This window comes from Nasonia vitripennis, assembly GCF_009193385.2.
Source record: "Nasonia vitripennis strain AsymCx chromosome 2 unlocalized genomic scaffold, Nvit_psr_1.1 chr2_random0010, whole genome shotgun sequence".
Lineage (NCBI taxonomy): Eukaryota > Metazoa > Arthropoda > Insecta > Hymenoptera > Pteromalidae > Nasonia > Nasonia vitripennis.
In genome coordinates this window covers 905,855-921,095 of record NW_022279617.1, presented here as the reverse complement: position 1 = coordinate 921,095, position 15,241 = coordinate 905,855, and the positions used below count along the sequence as shown (strand labels likewise).

Genomic DNA, 15,241 nt, shown 5'->3' with positions numbered 1-15,241 from the left:
TTCACAAACAAAGCGGTCAATCCCGAAAACCAAACAAGGAAAAGTACGTAATTTTATTTTCTTTCAAATGCATTATAGCTAAATTGTTTGTAACAATGAGATAATTGAAAAAAACGCAAAATAGTGTTTTTTAAAAATCAAAAAATGGCTATAAAAAAATAGTTAGAAAAATAAAAAATAACTCTTTTTCCGAATTCAGAATCCAAAAATAATAATGTATGTCAAATTTTATTGATATAGACCAATATGGCTTTAGAAAGGAGCGTTCAACCTTGGACGCAGTTAGTATTAGTGATTGACACTGCGCAAACAGTGATAGAGGGGAAAAGATGGAAGGGAGAAAAAAAGAAGTATTGCGCCATAGTTATATTAGATGCCGAAAATGCATTCAATTTGGCCAGATGGAGTGAAATACACGAGGCACTCCGGAAGCAGAATGTGCCCTTATATATAAGAAGGATGATGTCCGACTACTTGAAGGACAGAATCTTATTTTATGACACTGAGGACGGTACTAAGACGTATAAAGGTACTAGAGGTGTCCTCCAAGGATCAGTACTTGGCCCACCGACCTGAAACATGTATAACGGGGTACTAAAGTTACAATTACCTGAAGGAGCAACAGTCGTAGGATTCGCTGACGACATGGCAGTAGTGGTAGTAGCGAAACATAAAGAAGGTGAAAGACATAGCTAAAGAGTCAACTTGTATAATACACGAATAGCTAACAGAGACGGGTTTGGAATTAGCGAGTCACAAAACGGAAGTTATCTTCTATTCCAGTAGGAAGAAGATGGAGGAAATCACACTGACGGTGGATGGACATGAGATCGTTTCTCAACCAACTATCAAATACTTGAGCATCACCATCGATGCAAGACTAAGTTTTAAACAGCATCTAGAAGTAGTAAGTGATAGAGCAGCAAAAGTTAGCGCTGCTTTATCACGATGAATGCCAAATGTAGGAGGGCTAACTTAGAAGCGAAGGTTACTCCTAGCCAGTGTAACCTCATCGATCATGCTATACGGAGCCCCAAAATAGGCAGATGCGGTGCGGGTAAAATTTTATGCACGAAAGTTGACTACCTTGTATAGGCGAAGAGAACTAAGAGTGGCGTCTGCTTACCGTACGGTATCGAACGATGCTGCTTGCATTATAGCAGGCATGCCACCCATTGACCTTTTAGCGTTGAAAAGGAAGGACGTTTTTGAAGATAGAAGACGATCGAATGACAAAAGCCAGAAAGAGATCTGAGATGCTGCAAGAAAGAAGACGATGGCTGAATGGCAAACAAGATGGGACGCTAGCGGCAAGGGGCGATAGACTCATCGTCTTGTACCAAGGATAGAAGACTGGATTAGAAGAAGACATGGAGAAGTTAACTACTACCTCACGCAGTTTTTGACCGGGCACGGATGTTTCTAGGCGTACCTGCATCGTTTCAAACTAGACGACCATCCGAACTGCCTAATATCTAGCACGTCTTTTGCGAGTGTTCACGATATCATCAGGACCGAAAAGAACTTAAAAGTTATCTTTAGACCAAAGTTACTCCTGAGTTGGTTATGACAGCAGACATTCTCAAGAAAGTCAGAAAGGACGAAGAAGACAGGAGAAGACGAAGAGGCTGAGTATGTACGTGTGTGCGCGACGCAAAAAATAAACGATGACTTTAGTGATGACGACTACATCAACCAGAAGCGGGCGAAAGCCTTTAGACCTCCGCGAAGCATTGCTTGATGGCGGTACCGCGGGGTTTAGGGGCATAGAAGATGGAGCTGTGGCACCTTCACCGAGGGTCGATAAAGGCAAAGAGGGCGTTTCTTGTTACGGATGGGTGTTTTTTTACCTGGCCGTAAGAGGGATGGGTTTAGTCGGTGTGAATCCGACACACGGCTGACATTGGGGATGGGGCTGTCCCGACGACCCCATAAACAAGGTCATGCTAAGTGTCAATCTAAAATCATGTCTTTCTAAGATTTTCCCTAATACCTTTTTCTCCGAAAAAAAAACAAAAAAAAAACACACACCCATACGGACATTTTCTAAAAATACTTGGTTTCAACTTCTAACATACCAAAAAGTATTTTCTAGAAGTTTTGACGAAACTCAAAATTTTACCATTACAATGCTTTCTCTAGGAGGAAGCAAAATTAAAAGAGATGGAGAAAATAATAAGATTAACTTAGATAATTTACAACAGAACTACGATAGAATGAAAAAATGATAAAAAACAGTCGAAACTGGTTATGATGTCCTTTTTAACCAGCGTACTAAATTGCAATCAGATTTTGAAGAAATACGGAAATTAATTGAAACTAAAGCCTCTTAAACTAAACTATGCACACGGATTTAAGAAATAATCGAAGTTCGGGCAAAAGAATCTACGCGAGTCGAAAATTTGATAAAACGAAACAGTGGCTCTTCGGAATTAATGACAGATATCGCCTGACGTGTAAAAGTAGCAACACCTAAATTCAAAGGTCTATCAAGTGAACGGCCAAGGAAATTCTCGTCAAAATTAGAAAGATACATCACCATAGTAAAACCGGAAGACCACGAATTAAAACATGTTATTTCTCAAGCCTTAGAAGGCGACGCACATAACTGGTGGTATCTGCTCCAAGCGGAAATAGATAGCTTTGAAAAGTTTTCGACGCGCTTCAGGAAACGATACTTGAATAATCAAATCCAAAGAATCAATGGTAGAAAAGTTGAATTCGGTCAGTACAACCCTGGGCAGCGAAATGGAGTCAGCTGTGCTACAACATGTTCGGTCTAGCCTGTGAGCTAGAATTAAATTTAGAAGAACACGAACTTGTGAAAAAATCGCTGAGCATATTGATCGAGACATTCGGTGGATGGTAACGGGCCACGAAATAAAATCGGTAAATAAATTCTTAAATATACTCGCCGATTATGACAACGACGATACAAACCGTAACTGAGCCAACGCTAAAAATAATTCGAACCCGCAAAATAAACAAAACAATAAAGAAAAATATAAACAAAAAATTTAATTTTTCATTTTTTGACAAGTTAAAGTGTATTCGTCCCCTTAAAGGCGCTACGGGTAGCAAATCGCAGCGATTAAAAATCCAATTAAGATTAAACACTAAGTTCAAAAAATTGTCTGAAAACATGTTGATTGACACGGTTCATGAACAAATTCTCTTTTCAATAAGAAACATCGACGGAGTAATATCGTGCGTAGACAAAAAGATTGCTCGTAACAAATTTACGTCACTTGCGATCCAAGGCACCGGTAAATACACCGAAAAAGGGTATTCAACAGATCTTGATAATCTTTACGAGGATTATAAAAATAATTATGAAAACTCGTACGAGCTCACAATCGAGGAGATCAACGGAAAAATTAACTCTTGTAAAAACCTCAATGAGGCACAAAAAACAATACTAAAAAATTTAATTATCTAAGAAACGTAGTATTTGGGGAAAAACCCGTCTTTTAACGACATACGAACATAAATTAAAAATAAATTAAAAATAATTACGGTCTACAAAGGAAGAATGACCAGACTCAAACCAGGTTGAGTTTTTATAGTTACATTTTTACAAAGTATGGAAATTATATGATGTCTCGATACTTATTGTAAAATATTTTTTATACATTTATACCTTAATTTTTTCTTTTTTTTCTCAAATAAAGGCTTGAAGAGGTCCTCACTCTAGACGAAACGTTGCCAATGTTTATACATTAATAGTTTGTTCGTTTATTTTCTGAAAAACCAAGGGTTATCCTCCCACGTTTGTTCCTATTCAAACTAATCGAACATAAATTAATAATAACAGATAATACACCTTGGTTTTGCCGCCAATACCCTGTACTTATAGCCGATAGGCAAAATGCGTAAGACGAGTTTGATAGAATGTTAAAACTAAATATAATAAGACGCTCAAACAGCGTGCATATAAATTCGATACAGATCGTAAGAAAACGCGAAGGATCAGTAAGGCCATGCCTCAATGACAAAAACTCAACATGGTCCTCCAGATCAATTATGGAGGACCACCGGGTGTCGATGAAGTATTACAAAGATGCACTGATAGACCAATAATAAGCGTAACAGATTTCACGGCTCGTTACTGGTAAATCAAGCTAACAGAAAACTCTAAACTCAACGTCGTACCGTTCGAAATAAAAACAAGCGAATCCGCGTTAATTCGAGGGCTCGTGAAAGCCACGTGGGACTTTAACGATTTTTTGGTGCTATTTGTTGACGATTTTATGATCAAATCGCGAACTTTCAAAGAGCACATCGAGCATCTGGATAAATTATACGAAAGATTAATCAAAATAATTTACGGTTAAATTTCATTGTTCCATTGGACAACAGAGCATCAAGAAGCGTTCGAAAATATTGAAACGCTTTTTATGACAAAATAATGCTTAAATATGCAAATCCAAAAAAGCCTTATTATATATTGACAACGAGGCTCTAACATTTTTAAGAACACGCAAATTTAATAATCAGAGATTACAGAGATGGAACCTCGCGATTCAGGACTTTAATATAAACCCGACATATATACCGGGGAAACAAAATGCGGTAGATGATTATTTCAGTCAAATGGACGAAAGCGAGAAAACCAAGGCAGAAGGCTAATCCGAAATTATAAAAATATAGAAAAAAATCCAGAGGAAAGATCCTCAAACACGCACACTAATAGATAATTTACCGAATAGCGAAGAAAAAACATGTAAGTGATACGAATTAATCGATTACGTACTATATAAAAAAACCCAAGAATGATAAAAAATTATAATACCGGAAAGCCAATTAAAAAACTTTGTAAAAGAAGTACATATATTATACGGGCATATAGGGTGGCGAAAACTGAACAAAATGCTGTGCGAGCATTTCTACGCAACAGGCTTACGTCCCTATCGAAAATATACAGCTGTAATTACAGGTCAAATTTACATCTGACGAAGATCAGGAGTTTTTCATATGCAAAATTGGTTTTAATCAATTAATCTTGGTATAAAATCATTGTGAAACTGTGTATTATCGGATAAAAGAAATGTATTTTCATGAAAATTTCGAGTCGGTTGAAAGAAGGTCCCGAAAATTTCAAAAGTCCTGAGCCAAAAAATTGAATAATATGTCATATTAATCACTTTTAGAGAATCCTAAATCCATTTAGCTAATATGGACGAGCACAGAAATAGTTTTCTCACAAAAATTTTTGACAGTTTGACAAAAAAATACTAGAAGGCATTCCAGACGATTGTCAATTGATGTAACTAATTTAATTTGGAGGTCCGCAAAATATATAGGTTTCAAGTCAACAATAGCTCTAAAAAGACAATACTTATCATTTGTCCTCTAGCTGCGTTATGCCAGAGGAGATAAAGTTTTTTTTTTGTTTAGGGAATTAATTTAAAATTATACATAATAAAGAATGGAAGTATCTTTTATTAACAATTTTATTCACAAACTAATATTTTAGCAAATTTGGTAATGGACAAATGTACATGTTATCGTATATATTCATACAAATGCAAACTATTTTTATAAATGTTGTTTGCACGATTACATTTATTTCTTCTATTTTATCAACAATTTGGAATTTATTATATTTGTCACTAAAAGTAGGATGCGTATGAAGCACGTTACAAATGGTTATTTCAGCATCTGTTTGATCATCAACAACGAAACACAGAATTCGTATGAATGTACCGTCGTTTAGTTGAGTTATAGAATCATTTGATCGCTTCTTTTCCTTTATCGCAGTTTGATACAAACATGAATTTTGCACCATTTTTGCGTAGAACATGGCAGTCTCTGGTAAATCAAATTCTTCAATAATACCATGGCCCATATAAGAGCCTGTACTGAAATATGTTCTACCATTCATTTCTTGGAAATTCTTAACTCTGTCTGAAAGAATATCATCGCAAAACATCGTGATGGTAGCAGAAACACGTGGATAAACACGTTCCTGTATCAATAAGATGTGATGTTGAAGGTTAACGTATCGACAAATTTGCTGCGTAACTCCCCTGGCACATTTCGTGGCTCTTAAAATATAGTGATTTCCTGCCTCAAACGAAAATGTTGAATGAGCCCATAAGGGCCACCAATCGAGAACGCTGCGACCGAGATGCAACAACTGATGGACATTGTACGTCATCGCTTTAATTACAAAATATTGTTGAGTTTTGCCGACGAATTCATGTAGCATTTTGTCTGCTTCGTTGAGTTCTGCAATGGTAATATTTTCTTGCAAAAGTATGTACAAACTTTCAACAAGAAGCAGCCAATGATAAAACCTTTCTTTACTCAGTATACGTGAAAAAATTGGAACGCTATAAAACAACGCGAAGTTTTCGCGCTCGCGTGCACTCCAATTTCCTCTGCTACTGAATCGCCGGGTATAACGAGCGTTTTGATTGTATGCAGTAATACTCATCATGATGGAATCAACTTCTTTAATTTGATTTGCATTCATTGTTTTGGCGTAATATTCAGTGAACTGATTGATGACTCCTTGCAGAACGCAGTGTAAATAATCAGGCACAAATCCAAATACAACATCGAAATGCGTTAGAGTAGCTAGAGGTGATGGCCCGATGACGCCATCAATTGGATCATCCGGTGTTGCTGTAAGCATATCAGATCTCATACTTTCTGCATTTCGAACTTCCGGAGTACTTTCCAGTACGGGATATCTCATGCTGCCTTCGGCCCATACACCAGGATGCTTGCACCAACTACATCCACATTTGCCATTAAATTGATGAATTCCTTGCGCACCACATCGGGCTGGTGAATCTACAACGCATAAAGGAACATGCAACCTAATAGAGCGTTCTTCACCTCTTATAGTAGATTTAATGCCCACATGATTTAGTCCATTAACAACATCGACAAACGGGTTTAGAAATGCGTTCATGTCTGGTTTTTTGTTGAAAATCCATAAGCAGCAGGTTATCAATTTTTTTGTTCGAACTTCAACAGGGAGTTCATTGATCATCAAAAATAATGGCCAAAGAGTACAATGTGTACATTCAAATTTTCTTGTTCCATCAAAATTTACTATTCCAGTTGCATAACTTTTTTTTTCATCTTTCGGCAACGATGCTTTGAAATGACGATATGCATTACCATCGTAAATGTCGCTAATGTTATTATCGTCACAATTTCTGTCGCTAACAACATAATAATAATGATCCTCGTAAATATTCAGTATCAGAGCTATCTGATGTTCTGTATTTATTCTGATAAAAAAGCTTACATTAAAAATATTTGACAAATCTAATTTTTCATGGCAAACAGAACAACTTTTCACAGATTTGACATCCTCAAATTTTCCGATATATGCTGAGCAATTCGTACAGACAGCATGAAATTCAGCATTGCCTTGAGGATTCAATAGCTTATCCAAAATATAATGGGTATCAGGTAATATTGGTTCTGAGAATTGTCGATTAAACATTTTAAATAAATTTGTCATAGCGCTGACAGATAAACTATTTACCAAACCGAATTTTAGAAGCATTAAAAATAGTTCCACTCTAGTTTTGTCCATTGGGATATCAATAGGCTCAAAGAATTCTTTACTTTGCATGAAATCCTCAAGAGTTCTAAATTTGTTATTGAATGTCCCATTAGCATTTATTCCTTCATCATGCTCTAATACTTCTTGTATACAGTCGTGCATTTCAGCATTTGCGACGAATCCCTGTGAAAGATAAATAGTTCATGTTAATACCTATTATTCCGAACCTTGTATTAGTCCTTTACAGGCATGTACAGGTGAATTATTTCAAATTATTTGGAATTGTGTTTTGCAAGAAAGGCTATGTCAAGGATGCTGCTTGGGTTCGCGTGCGATACTAAATTTCCCGGGGTCTAAATTACACAAACCCAAATATCATCCCTTTTGATATGACCTATTTGGTTTAAGTTGTTATTGCACATGTGTCGAAGGCAGTGAAGAGACTGGCACAACGTTTTTATTTTCGGACAATAAACTAGTAAACAAGTAGAATGTCGAGTGTATTGCTTTGTTTTTTTTATACCTATGTCTATATTTCAATAAGACGAAAAATGTCGTCCCGTGTACTTTAAGAGTAACTTTATAAATAGACTAATAACGTTATTCACTAGATTCAATGACTATTACTACGTTACATGAGACGTATAGAATGAACAACAGTCAAATCAGAATCACAGCGTCCAGACTACACACGAGGACCTGTATCTAGAAAACGATAAAAGATTATTTATTTTTCAACTTTATGATACAGTAAAACGGTATTTTTGCAACACGAAGTTCGACATTATGACTTTATGACCATCCCAAATGTTCCTTGAGAAAATATCCAACAGCATGAGTTTTTAATGCAAAATTAAAAATATATTATGTACATTAATAAACTCAATCGACTACATAACAATTGTTATGCAGTGACGAAAGATAATGAAACCTATAACAAAACTGTACATTCATAGACATGATCGATTTTGTAATCGCATCGGTTTTCATGCCCTATTGCAGACAAATAATTTTTTTACCTTTCATTTATAGAGCACACGTAGCAGTTGTCCTACATTATAAATCAGAATCACTCGATATTTTTAATATTTAAAATGACTTAACGGTTTTTCATACTAGACCCCTCACGTAATCGATGTACAAAACTGAAATATATGATTACTTTAATTAATTCTGACGTAGGAGGTGGTTCATTTTCTGACAATTCTTTTAATGGTACTGCTGTACAACGATCATCAACTTCAATCGGCAGATTATTGTCTGATTCTTCTCTGATTTCAAACTGAAAATGAAAAAATGTTCATTTCGACACAATCTAAACGTATGTAGTATATTGTAACATAAAATAATTTGTGAAATAATTTATCTGTGTGTGTGTGTGTGTGTGTGTGTGTGGTTCTCTGTGAAAGCAAGAAAAAAAATTCTGTCAAACTGTGAATGAGCGCAAGTTGTTATAGATTTTCCTGAGTATTTTGAAATTTTTTCCATGAAGTATCTGTTAATTACAAAGTATCAAAGGTGTCAGTTTCAGCAATTTTTGTATTTTATGCCTATTTATACTATTTTATGACGTACAGATGTATTTTCCGGTTTTTTCATACGTGTTATGAGTAGCTGATTTGATTGTTTTTAAACACGGCAACCACGCTCTTTCTATAGAAATTTACCATGTGATATCCCACGTGACACACTGACCACTAAAATTAGATTGATTTGTTACGTGACTTGTCACAAGATTTGTCACGTGATAACTGTTAGCAGTCTGTCACGTGATGTGTTGCCGAGTTTGAAGACATATGTCACGTAACGAGTTGCCGATTTTTGTAACACGTTACACCATGTGGCATACAGTCACGTCGTAATAGATCACGTAACATATTACGTAATAAATCTCGTGTTTAATCACGTAACATGCTACGTCGCGTGTCATATAGTCACGTAACATTCCCTGCTAATAGCCGAAGGTGTAATTCGGATTTATCAACTAACAATTACAAAGAATTAAAGTTTATCACTTTTAATTGCGCTATAAGTAGTTAAAAACGATTTCAATGATTTGCATTAAATACGATCAAAAACGATAGAAATTAGCTTTCATCAAAATATGACTCATGTTGATTAACAGCTATAAGATGTATTATTTGCAATTTTAATACTGTATATTAAAAACGATTAAAATGATTTCAATTACATGAGATTAGAAACAATTTTATTTGGCTCATCATTAAGTACGATTAACTAACAAACAATCAAATATAATTAAACTTTATTGATTTTAGTTATAATATAGTCTTTTAAAAACGATAATGCGGATAAAAAACGATTAAAATTAATGCTAAAAATAAGCATTAATTGCTATACGATTAAAATGTATTAAAATTGATTCTTCTAAAATGATCAAGAGGATTAGAAGTATAAAGAACGATTAAAATGTGATTAAAATTAATCAAATTTTATCGCTTTTAATCTGCAGCTATTAGCAGGGTTATGACACGTGACAAGAGCAGTTGTATTTCATAAGGTTACGTTATTTGTGTCATAAAGTAATTGACAAATCACGTGATATGTCATGTGACGTGTCACGTAATATGTCATGTGACATGTCACGTCATAATCTTTATGAATATTATTATAGATCATTTAATTAATTTTTTGTATTTTGTAATAATTAGCGATTTAATGCAGACGCGCTCCTGGAGTATTTGTTACAATATTTTTCCAATTTTTATTTTAAATGGATAAATGGTAGAAGTAAATGGATAGAAATTCGTGTACTACCTGTCAGAATACAATGTTCTAGAATTAAAAAAGTTCACTTTTTGAGGTTAGAAAGATTACACAATTGTGAGTTGCATTTTATTATAATAAGATATGACTTAATTTTTGAAATATTTTATAATTCATAGGGTTTAATTTTTGAGGTTACTAATTTCAATAAACATAGACATCTCTCGCTAAATCAATAGTCAATCACAGATCAAATATAATGTTGTAAATGAATTGTTTGAATATAATGTCATGAATTTTTTTTTAGATAAGTTTATTTTTTCAATTGCTCATAAACAGGTAATAACTTTTTTTAATTATCTTATTTTGAGATCACCACACTGTTACGTCATAGATTATATATATATATATATATATATATATATACATATCTAAGAAAAATATAAAAATTTTAAAATAAATAAAATGTAGACGCAGCTGCGTTCAAAAAAGAAAATGTATGTACCGTAGGGCTTAAGAGCAGGCGAGCGTCCGGACAGTGTAGTTAGGCAGTCCGAGGAAATAGTCACTAAGAGCGAGCGTAGGTATAGTGATTGGGATCGGTATACGACGGGCAGCGGCCCAATCGTAAAATTTGTGCATAGATAGAAAATTCAAATACTTTAACGACCTTGTTTGTAGAAAACTCGGCGACGAGACGATAATCGAGCGGCGCAAGTTTCTAAGTTTTGCGACGCAGATGCGAAGCTGTATATAACGTTACAAAATAAAAGTAGTTTAACAGTAGAATCATTTGTTGTAAATAAAATATAAATTTAAATTCACATAAGGTATGGACAGTTGAAAACTATATTGTTGTAACTGTGCATATTTTATTTAGTTCAAAGATTATTAGTTTACCAGGAAGAGCTCGTGTTCGCGGCGTAAAAATAAATTTATACTCGCACAGATTTTATGATTTGTTTTTAGTTTAAATAGATAGTTTATAAAAATAATAACTAGGATAATATAGAAACAGAATAAAGTTTAAATAATAATTAAATATTATAGTAAAGTTTTGAAATTTTAATATTAAATAATAAACAAATTTGACAATAGACATTAGATAATCACATTTGACAATAGTTATGATAGATATGAACAAATAATGTAAAATTTATAAATAATTATAAAATAAAAATAGTAGTGTCGAAAACGGTACAGGTAGGGCGATCTACCGAAGAATCGGCAAGGCTAAGAGAGTAGTGTGGGAGGAACAAAGGGCGAGGGAGAGGACCGGAAGAGGCGGCAGCCAAGCGGAAAGATGCGACGCTATATGTCGATGACCGATATAGAGGGCGCTGGGAAAAATCGGGTTGGAGAGGGAAAAGATGCGACGCGGTGGTGAAGCGAGGAAAAGCGTGCGGAGGAAAGTTAAGTCCTGTCGAGGAGTTCAGTCGAGGTGGCTGCTCCTAAATAACTTCAAATTTTAAGCCGTGGTGGCAAAAGCGTGTATTATAAAATATTTCTAAGTAAAAGAAAAATATATTATTAAAAAGAAAATATTTGAAGCGAAGTGTTTTATAATTATTTTTCGGAAATCTACCTATCAACATAAATATTAATAAATATCAAAGGAAGGAAGAAGTTTACAAACTTGTAAACTTTGAATTTGATTCAATCTACAATTGAAAAAGTAAGTAAGATTTTTATAAGGGTAAATTTAAAAAAGGTTGGGATTTTGAGTAATGAGCAGGGTTTGAACGCTGCCACTCATTATCACAAATATTTTTGGGAGAACTTGTTTGGAAGTTTGGAGGGTTGATTGGACTTGGCTCGTCGGAGGCCCTTTGACCTACAAACTAACTAAACCTGTTCATTAGAGTGGAAAGGGATATTTGTTTAAAACTCTCGCGAATTTTTAAAATAAAATAAGGAACGACTCCATCCCGAGTTCAGCGGAAGCTGTCTCAAAACGGAGATTTTTATATTGTGCGCCGAATATCGGACGTAACAACACACAGACTATAATTATGTGTTTCCAGCATACGCTAAGTTGTTGTGCTCTTCGATGATCAGAAATAAAATGATACGTCTACGGAAAGTTAAATTATTAAGATTTGTAACGAGTTAGCGGTCCAGGGTAGTTACGGAGTCTTGCGGCCTGTCCAGGACTACGAGCGTCTTCGACGAAAGAGAGAAGGTTTGTGTGGCGCGCAGTGCTTGATAGAGAGTGCTTGGTGAGTGGATATCACCCATGCGAGGGTAATCCGGCGCGAGCGACCTTCACGTCGATACACGCGTGCGAGCGCGAATATTCCAGCGTCGCGGCGAGTCGCAAAGTTGTTGGCGACTCGCGTATTATAATTTATTTAACGTGAGTGTCGTCATTTCTGAACCTTGTTCGCTTATTTCCGATCCCTGTTCCTTCCTGCAAATACTGCCGCCTCCGCGGGCGTTATTTAAGAGTATTTATTTAACGCAGTTGAGCAGCCGAGCACGCGCCGGGCGGCGCGTAGACCCAGCAAACAGAAGCAGCTGAAACAGCTGCATGCAACGGTGGTGTTTCGCGGGCGGAGAGGAATTATCCGCCGCATCGAGGGAACGCGATCCAGTCGTTCTACGAGTTATTTGTTGATCAAATTCACACCCCGTTACAGATTATGGATTTTGACTTTCGAAGAGATGTTATACCTGGTATACGGTATCTACAGAAACTGTTTTAAAATTGTTACAGTATTTCTAAATTTATCATCAAAAAAATATATACTTTCACAGTTTTAGAAACAATTTAAATAATTGCACTCGATTTCACAGAGAACAACCCTATATACATATATAGCTTGTTATAATATAATATAATTTAGGATTTTTACATCATGTACAACATCGGCATCAATGTTTGTATAGCAACTATACCTCGAGTCTGGGGCAATTTTTCAATATAACAATTAAAATTATAAATAATAAAAATACTACACAATCTTGATCACAATCATATTAGCTAATTATATAAATAATTAAAATATGTAATTTACTTGTATAGAATTAGATGCACTATACTTCAGCTGATCAGTTTCGTCATTACTGTTATTAATCCCTGGTCCCAATTGAACATTCGAGGCTACATTATGCCTTTTCAGTGTCCTATGTGGTACGGGAACATCGGACTCTCGAAAATATTTTTTATATGGCACACGATGATCAGCCATTAGGATTATTATAAAACAACCCTTTTAAAATAAAAAACACTTTTTTCACTAAAAAACGTAAGGCCGGTGAGGCTCGATGAAAGTAAACAAACACGTTTTAAAAGCATAGACTTTGAGACTTAGTTGGAGGGTGACCTCACAATGAGATGAAATCGTTCTGATGGAACCGGAACGGTAAATTCCACGTTCCGGTAAGATTGTTAACATATATATATATATATATATATATATATATATATATATAAATAATATATATATACGCTATAATTTTAAGTAGTTTAAATATATTATTACACACACATATACGCACACACACGCGCGCGCTCACACAAACCAGAAACCACACATATATATATATATATTATACGGGCCTATGTTCGGTCTCCTCCTAGCGCGAGTACGGATATATATATATATATATATATATATATATATATATATATATATATATATATATATATATATATATATATATATATATATATATATATATATATATATATATATATATATATATATATATATATATATATATGTATATATACAGGGTGGACCATTTTAATCAAACCAGTCTAATAACTCCTAAATTAAGCCATGAACAGAAAAATTGTTCAGATGAAAGTTGTCCAGGATCAAGGGGGACATCTTTTTGTGCAATTAGTTTTGACCTTGAACTCAAATTTCAACGTCATTTGAAGGTCAAATTTTTTTTTTAAATAGGAACCCCTATTTTTGATAGCAGATTCGGAAAGAACAGAAAATTTTACGTCCGAAACGGTATTTCAAAATTTTTTTCATGACCTTCACAAGCTCATTTCAAGGTAAAATGTTAAGAAATACTGTAATTGCTATTTAATCGCATTTTCTGATAGAATAATCGTAGTTAATGTACTTTTATGATGAATATTCAAACCCAATGTGACAATGACCATGAAAATATTTACCATGAAAACAAAATAATTCCCTAATTTGAGCGCTACCCAGGAACAACGACGTGGACGTATTAGGATTATGTTCCCTTTGGGGTGCTTTTTTAACGTGAGTCCCCTTGCCTCTCACTGGGGTGCTTGTTTACTGTGAGTCCCCTTGCCTCTCACTAGGATGCTTGTTTAACATTCGTTAACAAATGTTTAGTGGTCAAAAGTAAATTTTGAAGTAAACATGATAATTTTAAAATCTGAGTTCTTAATGGGAGTGGGAAATGGAACGTTAAAAATGAATGTTGTCAATTCATTCACGGTCGAAGCAGAGTCAAGTAAAAGTTTAACGTTTCAAAAGAGTAAAAAATGGTTAAACAATAAAGGTAGGATGTTAAAAAATACATTATTTAAGATAAAATATTAAACAGCATTTTGCTTTTGTAATATTAAAAAAAAATTTTAATAATTTAATATAATTGTATTTGCCAATTTATTTAATATAATTGTATTTGCCAAAGTGCATCATTTCCAGTATAGATGTTTTTTTTTTTAAGTTGAATTTCTTTAATCTAATATGAATTGTAACGATTGTTCTCACGCTGTCTTCAATTTAAATCACAATGTCTTAACGTAAGAAAATAAGAAGTTACAAATTTAATTTAAAAATTATAAAGTTTGAAAATTCCTCCTTTTTTTGTTGTCACTTTCTTATTTTGGTTTAGTTTCAATTTCAATAAAGAGTGAATGTAAATAAAATAGTTTTTCTTATTATAAACAAAATTTTCAACATGGACGATTATCAATCCAATGAAATTGTTGATATGATAATGATCTTAGGCGAAACCCAAAACAATGCCAGAGCCGCGGTGAGACTC

General features: G+C 34.4%; 2 protein-coding genes across 2 annotated transcripts in view; one reads left to right on the top strand and one right to left on the bottom strand.

Moving 5' to 3' along the window:
• Window positions 1-15,241, top strand: part of LOC100117476 (aromatic-L-amino-acid decarboxylase) — a 745,226-nt gene that overhangs the window by 132,649 nt on the left and 597,336 nt on the right. The gene's annotated exons all lie outside the window — the stretch shown is intronic.
• On the bottom strand, window positions 5,438-13,567 carry LOC116738648. The gene is made up of 3 exons (XM_032601604.1): window positions 13,273-13,567; window positions 8,548-8,810; window positions 5,438-7,711 (listed from the first exon to the last, which is right to left on the bottom strand). Exon 3 carries the CDS (start codon window positions 7,688-7,690, stop codon window positions 5,465-5,467), a length of 2,226 nt encoding a protein of 741 aa, XP_032457495.1. The 5' UTR covers window positions 7,691-7,711; window positions 8,548-8,810; window positions 13,273-13,567; the 3' UTR covers window positions 5,438-5,464.